Raw genomic sequence first — 18,802 nt, 5'->3', positions numbered from 1 at the left:
TTCTTCTGCACACAACATTGTGGCAGGCCAGGTCCCACTAACACAGGCCTCCATAACAAGTGTTTCAGTACTGACTGAGTGGTTAAGTTAAATATTAAAAACTAAAAAAAGTCAGTGCCCATATATAAAGGCTGGTGTAACAAAAGCCCACCAAGAGTTTTGCCTAGGCCTTTCCTGGGCCTTAAAGCATGACAAAATAACGAAGGCATTCCTAACAGAACCCGTTTAAGATTAAACAAGCTTTAGTGTGGATCTGAAGAAGCTCCCCAGGCCTCCACAGACAAGTTTATCAGGGGTCCGAAGGAACTCCCCAAACCTCTGTGATTTAGCAGGAGGTATAAGGAGGGTAATCATCCCAGCACCTGGACCAATTAGATTAAGTGAATTTACTGAGGCTCCAGAGGAAGGTCTTGAGGACTCAGACCTCAGTTATAGATCAAAAGAAGTTAATCATTTATATCTTTAGATGAATGCACACTTACATGTAGACATAAAGCTTTGAAGGTATATAAGCCCTGGAAAACTTTGTAATTTTGAGTTGGTCGATCATTTCCAGGCCTTCTATTAGTAACCGGTTGCAGAAATAAAAACTCTCTTCCTCCTCAGCTCATCAGCATCTCATGTTATTGGGGCATGAGAAATACCAGCCTGACCCTCCGTTTGGTCCGGGAACAGTATGGCGACACAGTCCACTGGTCTTTAGCAGGGGAGGAGGCTGTGGCTGTAGTAAAGGCAAGGCAGAGTCCGACTCCTCCTGTAGAAGCAGGGCTGAGGAACAGGCAATAGGCACAAAAAGCATCTCACAGAAGAGTTAGTGTGGAGGGAAAGGGAGTCAAATAAATCAGAGGTTTCTGGTTGGGAAGACGGTGAGAGAGAGACTGTGAAAAGATTAGGTTTTGGGAAAGATTCTGAAGAAGACTGGGTAGAGAATGTCATCTGTGTGCATGTGGAATTTGGAGTTCTTGCAGAACACACAGGAAATGGAGCCAGTGAGGAATTCACTTTTGTGGCAGAGGTGGAAGAGGGCAAGATGTAGTCCAGAGCTGGAGTGCAGACCCAAGAGTTCTGAGCATTTGCATAACAACTAACCAGCTGCTATAGTCTGAATGTGTGTCCTTCCAAAATTCATACGGTGGAACCTAATACTCAGTGTACTATTATTAAGAGATGGGGCCTTTGGGGAGGCGATTAAGTCAAGAGGGCTCTGTCCACATGAATGGGATTACAAGAGGTTGCAGGGAGCTGCCCTGCCCTCTTCTGCCCTGTGAGGACACAGCAGCAAGATGTCATTCTTGAAGCAGGGAGCCCTGACTGGATACCAAATCTGCTGGGCCTTGATCCTGGGCATCCCAGCCTCCAGAACTATGAGCAATCAATTTCTGTTGTTTATAAGTTACCCAAGCTGTGGTATTGTGTTATAACAGCCTGAACAGACTTAACAAACAGTGACAAGTAAAAATAGAGCTGAGAAGGTAAGCCAGGTGTAAACCTCAGTGTAAGTGTCCAGATTTTTTAGGTACTAGAATCTTTCTCCCTTCCCGATCTCATTGCCAAACTCAGCTCATTCCTTTAGCATTTATTGTGCCTGTGTGATTTCAACGATAGGAAATTTATTATCAAATTAAAATTGGTAATAAATTTGAGACAGGGTCTTGCTCTGTCACCTAGGCTGGAGCACAGTGGTGCATTCCTAGCTCACTGCAGCCTCAAACTCATTGGCTCAAGCGATCATCTCACCTCAGCCTCCGAGTCGCTAGGACTACAGGCTTGTGCTGCCACATCTGGCTAATTTTAAAGATTTTTTATTGAGATTGGATCTCACTGTGAGATCATAGGCAGACTTCTGTTTTTCACTTTTGTATGGAAAATGAAAAACACCTTTCAGAGAAGGTGGTTTCTGGTAATAACTATGTCTCTGAAAGAGACATATGGCCAGGATTTGGTTTTTTTCACCTTATATTTAGTCAACTGGAAACTAAAAGGATTGTTTTTCAGGATAGAGTTGAATAGAAATAATTTTAAATGATCAGCAGTTTATTGAAAAGAGAAAGAGGGAAAACTTCTACCCCAGAAACACAAGGGTGGAGTTTTAAAAACTCTGGGCTAGGTGCAGTGGCTCACGCCTGTAATCCCAACACTTTGGGAGGCCAAGGTGGGCGGATCATGAGGTCAGATTGAGACCATCCTGGATAAAACGGTGAAACCTTGTCTCTACTAGAAATACACACACAAAAATTAGCCAGGCGTAGTGACATGTGCCTGTAATCCCAGCTACTCGGGAGGCTGAGGCAGGAGAAGTGCTTGAACCCGGGAAGTAGAGGTTGCAATCAGCCAAGATCATGCCATTGCACTCCAGCCTGGGCAACAAGAGTGAAACTTAGTCTCAAAAAAAAAAGAAGCTTGTGGATGGGCACAGTGGCTCATGTCTGTAATCCAAGCACTTTCAGAGGCCAAGACAGGTGGAGCACCTGAGGCCAGGAGTTTGAGACCAGCCTGGCCATCATGGCAAAACCCCATCTGCACTGAAAATATAAAAAATTAGCTGGTTGTGGTGGTTGCGAGCCTGTAATCCCAGCTACTTGGGAGATTGAGGCAGGAGAATTGCTTGAACCCAGGAGGAGTAAACTAAGCCAGTTAGGTGGATTTGTAATGGATATAATAGCTGTATTTATAAAATTATGATTAGTAAAATCTCAACATAGAAGGAAGGTCTCTAATGGAATTTACCATTGACTTCATCATCAATACTTTAGCACTGACCATGCCATATTGATCATGTATGCAAATTGTAGGTAGAGGAAGCCTGCTGGCCCGCCCTCCCTTCCTCCTTCTCCTTTTCTAAATTAAGGTATAATTCACATACCATAAAATTCACTTGCCCATTTGTTTAATCCTGACGCTGAAACTGATCTGCTCCGTCTGAGTAGAGAGCATCTGGCTGTGGGATGGGCTGAGCGCAAGAGCTTTCACCTTTCTCTCCGTCTTCCCACCTCACTCTCCTTTTCTGTGTACTCCCGATCGCCTTGTGGCTAAGCCAGGACTCACTTCGTGGTGCCACCTTCTTTCTCTCCCTTTGGTTTTCTTTCTCGAGGCAGCCTACTGGACTTTGGGAAGGTCCCAGGTTTTGGATTTCAGCTTTTGAGCATGGAAGGATTTCTCTTCGTTTTCAGGCCCCAGTCTCATTTCTCCCTGACCCGACTGTGATTATTGGATGTGGCCGTGCTAAGTCATGTGTGTTTATTGTCATAGAGAGGCAGTCTTCAGCAGTCCTGGGTCCCAGCAAACCTTGACTCGTATCTTTCATGTCAGTGACAGAAAACTGGAAGGAATAGTGAAGCCTTGAGTGACAGAATGAGGATCCAAAGGCTTTTGACAGGATAAAAGTAATGGGCCAAATTGTAAAAGTGTACTGTTTTTATGGATAAGCATAAGGTCCTTTTTGGGTCTGAGACTGTACTGTACCAGTACAGCAAGGAAAGACAGAACTTACGAGAAGAGCTTGGAAGTTTTGATGGAAGGTTCCTTAGGATTTATTTGGCTATGTCACAGTTGTTAAAAAGGTTGATTCTGCCTGAAGCTCCAGTAAGTGTGGAAATGAGAGTAAACTGGGATTCTTCCCAATGAAGAGAAACCACAACTGTATCAAGCTGGTCATCGCTTTCTGTCTTGGGAGAATATGCGAGTCCGTTTGGACATTGGAAAGAAAGACTGGCTGTGTTTGTCGGCAGTCAGCCTAGTGGGGCTGGCCTTGTATTCTGCCCATGGTCATGGAAGGCATGTGTTCTGGGACCTTTGCCGCAGGGAGTGTAGCCTCTGCCCGGGCAGGTTGGAGTAAAAGGTCAGTCACAGAACAGTTGGGTGGATTCCTTGATCTAGGTGAGGCACAGAGTTCTGCCATCCTTAAAAGGAGATTTGCTGGGGCACTGGGTGGCTAAGGACAGAGCCCTCCTCTGCTCCCCCAGAGGCTCATGTACCCTTTGGAGTTTTCTGCTGAAACTTTGTAGACTCTGTTTAGTTTCTCTGGAGAGCCTAATTTCTCATAGGTATAATTAGAGGCCACTGATAAGCCCGAATGTACTTCCTGCTTTTAACTCGGGAAGTCTCCTTCAAACATGTGCTGTGGGCTCAGCTCCGTGGAGAATGCAGGTGATAACGAGTAGCATGCAAAGAAGGGTTAGCTGGCAAGGGCAGTGTGATTGAGGGAAACAGACCAGCTGTCACACTGAGAGATGGACTGGGCGGGAGAAAGGAGTTGTGGTACCCGCAAGTGCTTAGTGAAGAGAAAGTTCTGCTGAGAGTGAATCCTGCAGGCAGGAGAAAGGACTGGATTATTGAACTCCCCCAAAAAGTTACAGTCCCCACCAACTCTACCTCTAGACCCGCACCCTGAATATTTTACTCATACTTTAGCTGCTCTATCAGATGCAGAGATGATTTTCTATAAATCCTTTTAAATATAATTAATGACCACTAAAGTGATGCTGAAGTTCAGGCTGCTGTAATAGCAGTAGCGGGGCTTAAACAATATGTGTTTATTTCTCACAGTTCTGGAGGCTGCAGGTCCAGGACCAAGTTGCCGTCAGCTCTGGTGTCTGGTGAGGGCTTTCCGTGGTTTGAAGGCACTGTCTTATTCTGTCCTCACATGGTGGGGAGCGGAGCCAGCAGCAAGCCCTCTTCATGCCTCGTCAACCCTATCACAAGGGCTTCACCTTGGTGATCAGATCGCCTTCCAAAAGCCCCACCTTTTAACACCATCCCATTGCGGGGTAGTAGCCTTTCAACACACCAGTTTGGGGGAGACACTTTCTGTCCATAGCAACAAGACATGGAAAGGTTTGCAAACTGACATTTGGCTTTTTTTTTTTTTTTTTCTTTTTTTTTTGAGATGGGGTTTCGCTCTTGTTACCCAGGCTGGAGTGCAATGGCGCGATCTCAGCTCCCCGCAACCTCCACCTCCTGGGTTCAGGCAATTCTGCCTCAGCCTCCTGAGTAGCTGGGATTACAGGCATGCGCCACCATGCCCAGCTAATTTTTTGCATTTTTAGTAGAGACGGGGTTTCACCATGTTGACCAGGATGGTCTCGATCTCTTGACCTCGTGATTTTGTGACTTTACTAACATTAAACATTCCTGACCTAGTATATTACCCTTTTCTACTTTTGAGATTTATGTAACCCAAAGGCTAATAATTAAATGAGTCCAGTGGCCATATCCTCTTTCCTCCTGGATAGGGCTAAGCATAAACACATGCTTTCTTCTTAGGCTTCAGAAACTCCCACAGTGACCACCTGCTGCTTGCATTTGCTTGTTGCTCTGACACCTGTCTGACTTGTGGCCCATAGACTCTCAGACATACATTTCCTTTTACATGACGCATCCCAGGGACCGCAGCTCCCATTGTTGACTAGGGGAGAGAAGCCAGACGCCCTGATTTTATCTGTGTAGTACCTAATTACCTGTCAGCAGCTGCTCAGAGTGGGCTACCCATTCTCTGACCTAGCAGAAATCTACATTTGTATCCGGAGTACAGTAAGGAATACCTGGCTAACAGCAAGTCCAGGGGCCCATGTCTGCTGCTGTATGTGATCTTTTCACTCTTTTGAAGTATTGCGTGCTTCAGAGACTGAGGACTATAATTAGATGTACTGCAGAGTGGATTTAGTTAAGGGTAATGTTCCTTCCTTTCTACGGCAAGTCTGAGAATTTATCCATCTGGCACACAGAGTGGAATGAAATGAAAAAAGCCTTGCTGTTTTCTCCTTCCTGATGTGTTCTGCAAAGGCGTAGTCTTACAGATGTCCCTGGGAGCAGCAGTGCCATGCTGAGGCACTAGGAGTGTTCGACTTGATGCATCCATGATGGGCGTCTTCAATGTGGTTGTCTGCCTGGTAGTGCTTACTAATTTAATTAAGCTCAGTGTTGCAGTGAATATCTCTTTGTAATTGCAGCGCTTTGGAACGTCAGCAGGTGTGTGTGCTTAGGGCCCCAATTTGCCGGCAGCTTCAAAAGGAAGAAAGCAGTAGAGCGAAAAGGGGTAACAGTGTCAGCACCTGAGTAATTGCGTGCTCCTTCGAGTAGCTGGGGCCTGCCAGCATCCTCACTGGGAGCCGGGCCAGGGCCGCAGATGAGCCGCAAGGATGCAGAGAGTGAATGGGTCTTCAGCTCACGGAAGGCGCATAAAGGATCACTGTGTTTTGAGAGAAGAAAGATAATCAGTTGACAGCGTGTATTTGCTGCTGGTGTGCCAAATTTGGATTCTGAAAAGTGAGCTAGAGCACATAGATGTTGAATCTTGCCAACAAAGAGGAACTTGTAATCCGTTAGACTCCAAATATTCTAGGAGGGATATGTTCTTAGGCTGAGGGGTGTATGTGTGTGAATTATGGACGAGGGCTCTACATATGTCTGAAAGCTGGTAGTCTGCTTCTCCAGCATGGGAAATAGAATGCCGTAGGGCTTAGATTTCCAGGCAGCAAATGCTTCCTTGTAAGTGTAAAGCTGAAAGGGAAGCATTTTAGCAAATTTAGCTCACGAAAGATGACTCAGTCACCAAATTTATTATCGTATACCTGTTTTCCGCTTTTATATGAAGTGCATTACTGCCAGCATTGAGGAGACAGTATTAATACTCTTTAGCACTGGCTGTGCTGGGAGCTGGGGCAGCTGCCGTTAGATTCAGGGGTGAAACCTGAGAGGGAGAGACACAGGAGCATCACAGGCAGCAGAGGGTGTTGGAGCAGTGGGAGGGAACCAGCCGGAGCTCAGAGAGTCAGGGTCAGCTCCCCTAAGCTGCTGGTGTCTGTCGCCTCTGTTCCCCACCCTTCTCACCCCTCCCTCACCCGCAGCAGAGGCTGTTCATGGTAGGCAGTGAGCCAGGGTGTCCCATTTGAGAGAGTCTTCATGAGAGTTGTATCTCCTAGAATTTGATCACTTCAGGACAGTGTATAGTAGAATTAGGGGCAAAAATGGCAATAGCCATTTGACTAAAGCCAGTGTCACCCAGACAAAAGACAAGGACAGAAGAACCTTATCCCAGCACTATTGACAGCAGAAAGTGACCTCATAGTCAGGGGGGCCTGAGCCTGACGGCCACCCAGAATCTCCCAGGAGGCCGAAAGGAGCCAGTCCTGGACACAACAGAAGCTCGAACCTGTCCACTTGGGGCTTCCCTTACAGTAGCTGTGAGGAAGGGTGCCTTATGTCACAGCCTGGCACATGTAGATTTTTGTACATGTGTGCAGATGTCTGACCAAAATACAAGTTTCACAAATGTGATATCCCCTGATTTTTTTTTTTTTTTCCGATAGTCTTGCCCTGTTGCCAGGCGCCAGGCTGGAGTACAGTGGTGCAATCTCAGCTCACTGCAACCTCTGCCTCCTGGGTTCAAGCAATTCTCCTGCCTCAGCCACCATGCCCAGCTAATTGTTTTTTGTGTTTTTTAGTAGAGACGGGGTTTCACCATGTTGGCCAGGATGGTCCTGATCTCTTGACCTCGTGAGCCACCCACCTCGGCTTCCCAAAGTGCTGGGATTACAGATGTGAGCCACTGTGCCTGGCCTGATTTTTTTTTTCAGTTGTTTTTCACCTTTGTAAAATGCAGCCATATAAAATGGTTCCACAGTCTCCCAGTGGGCTCACAGCAGCTGAAATCAGCTAATGTTGCAGGAGCATCCGCCGTTCACTACGAGTCAACACCATCCTTTCACCTAATGTCACATCTTACTTTATTCATCTCTGTGATTAAGTTATCTGCTGACTGTAGAGCATTACTGACATCACATGATCCAGGCTTTTCTGGGAATCTTTCTGGTCAATATGCAGTTCCAAGCTGAACAAAGAACCGTGCAAGCATTATTAAAGAGTGGTTGCTGAGTTCCCGTCTGTGAGTCCTGTCTCAGGGACCTCCAGCCATTTGACCACGGATCTCTATTTTTTACATATTGTCTCTGTTACCATGGCTTTTGAAATTTCCATGGCAGTTTATAAAAGCAGGGCTGAAGAAGAATAGGAAAATCAAGTAGGGATAGAGAAGGTGATCCTTTGGTTGTGGAAAGATCCATGTTATTGGAGAGGCAGCATCTGTGCAAAATGCTTTCCTGAAATACTGGCCAAGCCCTCTCTTGGCTTCTGCAGACGTGACCCGGGCTGGAGGTGCAACATCCCTGATGTCTTGCTTCTAAGTTTATTTCAAATGTGGTGCCAATAATACTTACCTTGTATGTGGATGCTTTCAAAATTGAGATGTTTGTGAAGCACTTAACCTGGTGTGAGGTAAGAAGTGCTCATAACCTGTGAGCTGTATTCTCCTTGACTCTGTTACTATGTAGTAACTCACTGTAAATGTAGCAGACTAAAACACCACACCCTTATTACTGCACAGCTCTGTAGATCTCAAGTTTGGGAAACCACAATTGGGTTCTGGGTTCAGGGCCGCCTCACGAGACTGACATTAAGCAGTGAGCTGGACTGCATTCTCACCTGGAGCTTGGAGTCCTCCTGAATTGATTTGGGTTGTTGGCAGATTTGGTTTCTTGTGGTTGTAGGACTGAGGTTCTGCTGGGATTGCTCTTGGTGCCTGGAGACCACACTCAGTCCTGGCCACATGGCCCTCCCACATGGCTGCTATTAATACTGTTTCAGGGCCAGCAGGAGAATCTCCAGTTTGCAAGGGCAGAGACTTAGATAACACACCATCTCATTTACTGTCTGTGATGGTGGGAGTGCTTATCCCATATTCACAGAGTTCTGCCCACCAAAGGGGAGGGGATTATGCAGGGTGTGTTCTCTGAGGGGTGCCATTCTTGGGGCCATGGTTGCGTTCTGCCTTCCACACTCCCAAACTCACCATGTACCTCACCAGAGTGCTGAGGATGCCTGTCTTTGCACACTCACGAGAGGAAACAGCCACACCTCTTTCAGTTTATAGTTAATTGTCTAAACTCCACCGACACTAAAAGCAAGAAGTCCTTCATCTCCTTCAACTGCCCCCTTCTCTTCCACACACATAGGTACACACACGTTGGTCACCTAAGACCAATGAGATTCTAGGGGAAAGCCCGGAAGAACTGCAGAAGGTCCTGTTTGTACAGGGCTCTGGCCCAGATTTAGCAGCCCTGCAGGCGTCTCACTCTCCTAGGGCTCACTCACACCCTGTGCTCCTGCACTATTCCCCAGTATGCATCCATGGAGCCAGGAGCACTAGGACGGAGGGGCCAGCATTCCCCATCCTGAGCACTGAGGCCCTCTGCCAGCTTCCCCCATTGCCAGACTGGATTCCTGCATGCTCTCTGTTCAGACGTCACCTGCTACACACGTCCTCCCTGAGCACCCTGCTGCCTCGTGGTCTCAACCTGGCAGGGCCGGCTCTATTTTTCCCCATAGAAGGAACTTACTGCTGTCTAACACAGTTCATATTTTCTTGTTTACTATTTTCTCCCCCTTCTAGAGAGAAAACCCCTCCCAGCAGGGATTTCCTCTGGGTTTTCCCTGCTCCACCCTCAGGAAAGCACAGAGCAGGCTCCTGGTAGCCCTTTCATGGCTGCTTGTTGGATGCATGGAGTCTCAGGAGTGCAGTGGCACTATCTTGGCTCACTGCAACCTCTGCCTCCCAGGTTCAAGCAGTTCTCCTGCCTTAGCTCCCCAAGTAGCTGGGACTACAGGTGCGCACACCACACCCAGCTAATTTTTGTATTTTTGGTAGAGATGGGGTTTCACCATGTTGGCCAGGCTGGTCTTGAACTCCTGACCTCAAGTGATTGATCCACCCACCTCGGCCTCCGAAAGTGCTGAGATTACATGTGTGAGCCACTGCGCCCACCCAGGACCAACAGCATTCTTGAGCACTCATTTAGATAACTGTCAGTGGGAGCCAATGGGAGCATCTCATGGAAATCACAACACTTTGGGTAGTGGGTAGGAATTCATGTTCGTGGGCCAGGGGAAGACTGGACATCAATGCTGCCATATTGTCTGTGGAATGGCGTTGGGTTGGAGCGGGGAGGGAGTGTCTCTCAGCCCAGTTTGTCCTTGAAACAAAGATTTAGCTGCCACTGGGTGCACAACCAGGGAAGAGCAGCTTTGAAGCTTGGGTCTGCTGCATTCCAGGCTGCTGTCATCTCACTCCGCATCTTAACTAGTTTTCTGTACCACTCCTACATAAAACAACCCTATCTGTACTGCAATAATCTACACATTCAGTGCCCAAGACCTTGGACTGAATTGTATGTTTCTCCCAGTTACTTTTTTTTTTAAAGGAAAAACTGGCAGGAACCTAGATCACAATTAGATAATAGTTTAATATTATCGAGAAGTGGCTTGCCCCTCATCCCTGCCAATCCAGCTGGGTTCAAAATGTTCTAGTGAAAACTTCTCTGTAAAACTGAAGGGTTTGCGCTTTTGTGGCATCTTCTCTCTTTGCAGAGGACACAGAGTTGGGGAAGGGCAGAGATGTGGAGGGCACTGAATGCCTCACACGGGATCTGCGCAAGGGCCCATGCCCAGGGAGCTCTCTTGAAACCGCTTATGAGCACAGCCCCAAGAGCTGTGCCCTGACAGGGCCCTGGAAACCTCACACACGTTTTGGGGTGAGGGGAGGGATGAAGTGTGAGCAGTAATAATGCCATCAGCACATGATATGGTGATGAAGGCCTTAAAACCTAAATCAGTGCTGTGCAATGCCCTGCCATTCCACCCGTGTTGCTGATGGAGAAACTGAGGCTCACCAGAAGTCCCACAGCTAGTAAATGGCAGGACCAGGACCACACCTGCAATTTATACAACTCCACAGCCTCTGCTTTTAGCCTCAGTGGACATGGTGGGGTATTTCCATCTTTTCCCCATAGTCAGGGACTGAAGACAGCAGAGATGAGCGCCATACAGGTGCTGGGCTGCCTTGGAGCCTCCCCCAGCAGCATTCCTGGTAGGCTTAATGCCCGTCTTTGGTCATGCCGCCTCCCAGAAGGAATCCGTTGGGATTTGGCACATGGGATGCTTGGTAAATGCAGGGCTTTGCATCACACTGACTGTGCCTGCCTCAGCACTTTGCTCTGGGCCACAGGCTGATGCCTATCTGCCCTACTGGTTCTGTGAAATGCAGTGGAGGCAGCTCTGTCCCTTTGCTCTTATTGATTTCTTCCTTCAAGAATGATGACATTGAAGCCCAGCCTGGGCCTCACAACTGGTTCAGTGGCTGCGTCCAACTCAGTGCTGACCAGCCTGTGCCTCTCTCCACAGATGCCGCTCCTACGAGGACTGCTGTGGCTCCAGGTGCTGCGTGCGGGCCCTCTCCATACAGAGGCTGTGGTACTTCTGGTAGGTCGAAACTCCTTGCTCCCCACCCTGAGAGCTCTGCCCCCGTCAGCATTGTCACAACCACGGGTGTGACACTTTCCCTTGGGTAGTGGCCTTGAGGACCTTGGTCAGGAAAATGGGTATGTTTGGGTTGGCTTTGTGACCAGCAGTTGCCCGCACAGAGTTTGTGGGAAGCTGTTTTCATTTCCACAGACTTTGGAGTGGGAAGAAGATCTCTGCTTCTGGGAAGGTGGCTGGACAACAGCCTCATCCTTCAGCAGCTCCTTGGCTAGTTTCTGAAATGGAGCCAAGGCTGTCCTGAAGAATCAGAGAATCAGTCAGCCGAGACTGGCAGGCGATCAGGTTTTCATTGCCCATACTCTTCCCCATCCATCCTGTGTCGGCTGACTCTGCGCTTTCAAGACAGGCAGCCTGCACCCGTGTGACTCCTCCAACTCCTCTGGGGCGCATGCGGAGCAGTCCGAAGTCTGCTCCTTGAGCAGGAACTGGAGCAGTGCCTGCAGCATTTGGGAAGTGTGGGAGCGCTTTCCGTCGGGGGAGCCTCCTGTGGGCAAGAGCCTCAGGATGCCTGCTGGGGTGCTCCGAGCATCTGTTGCACTCTGGAGATGGCAGGGTGGCAGAGCACATGTGGGAAAGGATTTATTTAAAACCAAAGCAGCATTTCTTGCACCTACCTCCCTCTCTTCTCCCATGCAGTAGTGACGCCCTTCAGTAAACTCCAAAAAGGGTTAGAGTTTGCTCTCTACATGATGTAAGCTTTTTTTATGAGGTTAAGATTCTGACTTTACTGACCTTTTGAGACTTTAAGACCTTACTGAGCATGTGACAGCAGCCACCTGAATTTTTGTCATGTTTTGTCTTTCTCCCTTAACACCTGTGCCCACGGTTTGATTAGGGAAGCCTATAGGGAGTGGGGACTCTACGTGATATGTGACCAGGTTGTTCTTTAATAGTGATACCTTCTTTCATCATCACCTCACCACCTCCTTGGCCTCACCTGACCTTACAGCTGCTGGCCAGGCCTCCCTTAGGACCAGCCTGGGAAGCCCTGCCTAGTTATGTCCCCCGAACCAGGGAGCTGATGTCAGGTCCCCACACCACAGAGGTGCCAATGTCTAAAACTCTGTAACAGAAGAATTATTGTTGTAGCCTAAGACTGTCCAAAGGTTAATGCCTTTGTGTGCACCTCCAAGTGGAGGGGCCAGTACCAGAGCTGGTGGGTTGGCGGCAGTGGGCGGGGCAAGGCCCAGCTTAATGGCACGCCCTCCCTCTGGATCGTCCTCCCAGGACCTTGGGGTGGAAGGAGGAGGACCATTTGGAGTGTGAAACCCTGAACTGTGAACGGGCTTGTGAGTATGTTGGGTTGGTCTAAAGCACCAGATGAATGATGATGAGGCCGTAGGAATGTTTGTAAAAAATGTAAAAGCTTATCAGTTTTCAGGCATTGTATGATCAAAAAGAAGAGAAATTTGAGAAAGTCCAGAAGAACTGGTAGGGCCTGTCAGCTTCCGTCGGGCTGCCCAGAAAGCTGTACCTGCACTGGCAGCCAGGTGCTTCCTAGCTACTGGCCAGGGTCAGCTGTCAGAGGCAGGGCACCTTGGCGAGGTGGCACACGACTTGGCGGGCCTCATCTGGAGAAGCTCCCCTGAGTCCCATTGCACAAGGTCAGGCTATTGCAAGGTCTGAGTGCCAGATGTCAGAAGATGGGGCTGAGTCATTAACATTGAGATTCTGACACAGGGTTCCAAGCTGGTGATGCAGCCAGGGAGCATCTGGGGTGTGAGGTTGCAGTGCCTCGCCTGAAATACAAAGGGTACCTGGGTTCCACCCCATGCATTTTCTCTCTCAATCAACATTGGGTCTGATAGGCACCAGGCATTTGTCCTGGGTCCTTATGGAGAGGTCCTTAGGCAGACAGACCCTGAAGGAGATGACATCTAGGCAGATAATGGCGTGTGGACACTTTCAAGCCAGAGCACAGAACTTCTGAAGCCAGAAAAGTTGAAGAAAGCTACAAAACTTTTGATGGGGTCTTCAGAGAGGGCGTTTGGGGTAGAGGGACAGCACTTTGCAGGGCCGGAGCGTAAGAAGAGTGGACATGTTAAAAGGTGATGGGAAGCTTCTGTGGTGAGGATAGGCCTTTGGTGAAGAGGAGGAAGGGGCAGGGTGGGAGGGAGGGGCCGCTCTGCATCCTGGGCACCTCAGCCCTGTTTGAAGGTGTCTCCTGACCATAAAACAAAGGTTTTGAAGGTGAATGCCTTTAGGGTTCCTGCCAACTCTAAGATCGGGAGAAACCTTTCACCGACGAGATCTAGATGGAATCATCAAGAGTAGAGAAGGTGGCCTGGTGACACCCTCGAGTAGACTCAGAAAGCCCAGTGGGCCCAAGTGAGGACTGGCTCAGGTGGCACCATGGATGAGCCCACAGCATGGGTCCCATGCGGGGTCCCAAGTAGGGCCTGGGCAGGGCTTGCACAGTAGCTGCACCAGTCCCTGGGACTGCAGAATTGAGAACTGCTGCACTTGGGGATGGGGGGTCGGGGAGAGGAATCAAAAAACAAATTGACTTAAAGTAGTCAGGTAACTTCTAATGTTAAAAAAAAAAGGCAAAAACTTCCTCTCTTAATCCCTTTGAAAACTTCCAAAACTTGTTGAGCAACCAAAGAGGACATCTAGGCAGCAGCCAGCCTTCACTCCCAGCGCTGCAAGAACTGCCTTCCTTGTCTCTTACCTTGTTTTAGAAGCACTTTCTCCTGCTCCTTTGTTAGTTTCTCTCTTTTAAAATGAGTTATTGGCCAGGCTCAGTGGTGAAGTTTGAGATCACTGAGCAACATAGTGAGACCCTGTCTCTACCAGAAATTATTTTAAATAAACTTTTAAAATGAACGAATGAAGTAAATGCTCGGACTGTGATTTCAGTAAGGGATGAGGTGGATCCCAGGTGGCTCTGTTCCAGCCTTGCCTTATGCTTGCTCTCCATCAGACTAAGGTGGGAGCTGCAATGTCCTTTCCTTCTGTCTAGAAAAATGAAATGTTCTTATTCCTGTTTGCCAGGAGTTATCTTATCTCTTGGATGAGACCAGGATCTCAGGTGCCTTCTGCATTTTTCAACCAAGCCCTGTCTCTTGGAAGTGGCCAGTGGCGCTAAGAAAGTAAACCCTGTACACATCCAGCCCCTCTATGCTTTTGTATATTTCTACCCAGATCCTGACAGCAGGACTCAGTGTTGACTGTGAGACTGTCACTGAGCCCACCTGAAAGAAATCAGTCTTGGGAGAAGAAGCCATTCCCTTTGTGAACTTGAGTGTTGTCCTGATGTGGAGCACATGAAGCCTTACATTGGTTGCTGTGCTCCTGAATGGTTTGGGTCCTCCTGGCTCCCCACAACTGCTTCCTCTGCCCATCTTCGGGACCAAGCCTCCAGGCCTCCTGCTCTGAGCTTCTCCGGCCCCAGCACCTGGGCTGTGTTCTTTCCACCTTTCTTCCCCTTCAGCTTGTCTCTTCTTCTTCAGAGCCCAGTCCACTTGTTGCTAAAGGAAACCCAGAGTTCCCAGTCTTGCTCACCACCACAGATACTGTTCAAACCTCTTGGTGCACTGAATTACACACTTAAAAATGATTAAAAGAGTAAATTATATTTATGTATATTTTACCCCCATACACACACACACAGACAGACTTCTTGCATCCCCCATTTTTCTTTCTTAGCACTTATCAGGTTGTAGATAAGTAATTGTATAGGTTGGTATCTGTCTCCCTCCTCTGTAAGCTCAGTGTCGGTGAAGTGGGGCCTCACCTGCCTACACACTGCCATGCTCAGGGTGGTGACAGGGCATAGCAGGCACCTGAAGATGACTTGATGAATGAATAATCAAGAAAGCAGATGACAGAGGCCACAGTTTCGGTCGTTCCTGAGTCCTTCCTGTCTCGTGCCTCTGGCTTTTCTCCCTGCTCAGCCTTCCAAGGTTATCCAGTAAATACTTTTTGACTGGCTGATAGCCTTGTACTTAACATCACATTAATATTCTCAAAGGCTTTATCATCCACTCTTAAGCTTCTTTTATGTGTGGACTGGTACCACTGACCGCCACCTGCTCTGCTGCATGCCCATCCTCACCCTGTGGGTGTCTGCATGACTTCTGGACGGTTCCATGGGGCCCGTCATAATTTCAGTCCAGAGATGGGTAAGAGGTTGCCAGTTTTGCCAGTTTGTCAGTTTTGTCTATTAATCGTCCTTCTCAAAGTGTGCCTCTTTTTATAGAAACAAAAAGTATAGTGCAAATGAGGAATGGAAGGAAGCCATTTATGCATTCATTCTGCAAACATTTACTGAATGCTGATGAAGTCGTAGTCAATGAGAATTCATAGGTGTGTTGGACAAAGGGCTGCCCTTAAAGCATTCAGCTCTGCTTCTGTTATTGATTGTATTTTATTTCTATTGATAGATTATATTTCTATCGATTCCACTTTTATTGATTGTATTTTTGTTCCCGTAGTTTCTCTATAATTAAGATGTGCTCCAGGAAGCGTTCTTTTGTTTCCTTGTGGCTGTTCATGTGACAGTGGAGACCCAGTTTGGAAGGATGATCCAGCTCTGCCTTGGTACTTTGACAGTGAAGAATAGAAAATGGAAGCAGACGCGAGGCCCAGGCTGTGTCGACTCTGGTGTTCAGATAGGACTGAGACAGCATCTCCTGTTCTAAAATGTCCAGCTGAGGTCAGAGCCGAGGGCAGGGAAGTGACTGCCTGAGCTTCCTGAAACTGGCTGGCCGTTTGAACTGAGACAGAGCTCACTTATGGTGCTTGTCAGTGTGGGTGGCCTTACCCGGGGCTATCCAGAGGCCACAGGTCAGGCGTCTGCCTGCTGCCATCCACTGGAGGAATGTCCCTGGGTAAAATGAGAGGACCAAGTCTGAGGTGTGAGCCTCATGGCTCTGCCCTTGCCCTCTGATCCGTGCATTCAGGAGTTGTTGGTCCTGGACCTCTGAGGAGTGTGCAAAACCTTTGAGCTATAGGGCTGAGTCCTCGGGGCCTCCACTCACATCTCTACTCTCCTCAGGTTCCTCCTGATGATGGGCGTGCTCTTCTGCTGCGGAGCCGGCTTCTTCATCCGGAGGCGCATGTACCCCCCACCACTGATCGAGGAGCCAGCCTTCAACGTGTCCTACACCAGGCAGCCCCCAAATCCTGGCCCAGGTCAGCCAGCCCTGTCCTTGTCTCTCTTCCCCTCAGTGTGCGTCCTCTGCTGACATATATAAAGGGTACTGCTGCAGAATGTGCCAGAAGAGAGAGAACTCAGGCATGCTCGTCATTTTTTGAGTTCTGATGACTGTCTCCATTGTGCATTTGTCCAGATAACAAACAGGTTACTCTACTTCCATCACCGTATATTCTTACACAGTTATCAGTGTGCCACATATGCATGTGATGTACTTTGTATAAGCATATTATTTGCTCTCTGCCTTTTTCCTTAAACATTATTTCACATATAAATTTCTGTGTAGGAGCAGTAATGCCTCTGCCATTCTTAATGCTTCTGGACTAAATACTAATTATAGGCTGGGCGCAGTGGCTCATTCCTGTAATCCCAGTACTTTGGGAGGCCGAGGTCAAGAGATCGAGACCATCCTGGTCAACATGGTGAAACCCCATCTCTACTAAAAATACAAAAAATTAGCTGGGCGTGGTGGCACGTGCCTGTAGTCCCAGCTACTCAGGAGGCTGAGGCAGGAGAATTGCCTGAACCCAGGAGGCAGAGGTTGCGGTGAGCCGAGATCGCGCCATTGCACTCCAGCCTGGGTAACAAGAGCGAAACTCCATTAAAAAAAAAAAATACTAATTATATTACTAAACAGTAATTTGCTTAGATATTTTATTATTGATAATAATTTGTTTTGTTTTCTCATGTTTTGCCTTTTATTCACGCAATCAGCAAGTATTCATTGTGGAGTTACTAGTATTCCAAATACTTACAAAAACTGCGGCAGTAGAGGGTTTTGTACAAGTCACATTTGGTCTGTTTAGTGCATATCACTAAAGTGGCATCCCAGGGTCAAAATGAATTAGCTATTTCTTAATTCTTATGAAACATTGCTGTAGCCGTCTAAAACTCCTACACGCTGTGGTGGGTAGTGTGGACTCCCTTAGGGCACAGGCCAGGGAGCTCTCTGATGACAGTGGGGAGCCAAGGGTCCTGGAGGGCTGGGCCGGTGTTGCTCATCACAGTGCTGGTGGTCTGGCAGGTGAGAGGCTGGGCAGGAGATGTGTCTCTGGCATCTGTGCCGCCCTGCTCTCAGCCAGTTTCCACCTGGGAGCCTGGGAATGGGACTCTCCATTGATTGCACACTGCAGATAGGTGGTCCATTCTAGGAGCAGTTCTTGCCTTCCCTTTTACAAAGTTTCAGTTAAGAAAAATGTGTAAGTCCTAGAGATCTGTTTTACAGCGTAGGACCTACAATTAATATAACTGTAATGTATAATTAAAAATTTTCTAAGATGCTAGGTCTTATGTTAAATGTTCTTATCACAGAAAAATAACAATAAGAGCAGGGAAAACTTTCGTAGGTAATGAAAATGTTTATGGCATAGAGTGTGGCGATGGTTTCCTGGATGTGCCCTGTCTTTAAATATATCAGGTTGTAGATATTAAACATGCACAGCTTTTTGCCTATCAATCAGACCTCAATAAAGAGGTTTTTAAATAGGAGCGAAGTAGAGGGATGTAAAAGGAGAAAAGTATCTTCTCTCTTCTGTTTTCCCGAAGACAGGCTGTTATCAAGATGTAAAGTCACTCGTGTGTTGTTCTTTTACAGTTTCCTTCCACTGGATACTCCACAGGGTTTTCCTTTCAGAAAGAATTTTCTTTATTTTAAAAAATGTTGCTCAGAAAAATATAAAGATATATTTTCCACAGCAGTTCACTGGGAGCTATGCCTTACACTTTCAGTCAGGTTAGTACAATTTTGTACCCATAGTGGATTTTAGTCTTTGATATTTGGAAATATTTGAAGAGTTTCCGATTTGTGCTGTATCATAGGGTAAAGTGCAAAACTTCTGTGAAAATGGGAGGTGAAAGCTGCCACTCACCAGGTCTCATCCAGATCAGTCACAGAAGTTTTAGTACAGGGAGAAGCAGCCCCTGCCCCACTTGGCATGGGAGACCCCGCAGCCACCAGTGTAGGAAGCCACATATCCCTGGTCAGTGGTCCTGGCCGAGTGTCAGAGTCTGCTGCTCAGGTGAACTGGGGCTCTTGCGGTGAGCGGGTGAGGTACTGAGACCATGCCTGTAGCTACATAACTCTTCTGAACCCTGGCATCCCGGGGTTTTAAGAAGAGAATGCATCCCTGTGTGCACTCCTTTCTCGCCCCATCCCTCTGTGCACAGCCCTGCACCCCTCCTCGCCCTGCCCCATCCACCTGGGAGAATCCCCAACAACTAGGTCCTCAGATCCTGCCACATCCATTGCCTCACCCAAGAGCAGTGCCTGCTCAG

The 18,802-nt window shown here is 47.9% G+C and overlaps 1 protein-coding gene across 4 annotated transcripts in view; it reads left to right on the top strand.

Annotated features, from left to right (window-relative positions):
* The window catches only part of VOPP1 (VOPP1 WW domain binding protein), a 94,448-nt gene that overhangs the window by 58,612 nt on the left and 17,034 nt on the right, over positions 1-18,802 (top strand). For all 4 annotated transcript variants that reach the window (XM_017975209.5, XM_035253459.3, XM_078342467.1 and 1 more), the window contains 2 exons: positions 11,233-11,310; positions 16,370-16,506. In XM_017975209.5, coding sequence (XP_017830698.3) covers positions 11,233-11,310; positions 16,370-16,506 — 215 coding nt within the window. The remainder of the gene's footprint in view (positions 1-11,232; positions 11,311-16,369; positions 16,507-18,802) is intronic.

The sequence above is a fragment of the Callithrix jacchus genome, chromosome 11, assembly GCF_049354715.1.
Source record: "Callithrix jacchus isolate 240 chromosome 11, calJac240_pri, whole genome shotgun sequence".
NCBI lineage: Eukaryota > Metazoa > Chordata > Mammalia > Primates > Cebidae > Callithrix > Callithrix jacchus.
The sequence above is the reverse complement of the archived record's forward strand: the minus strand, read 5'-3'. Positions and strand labels throughout refer to the sequence as shown.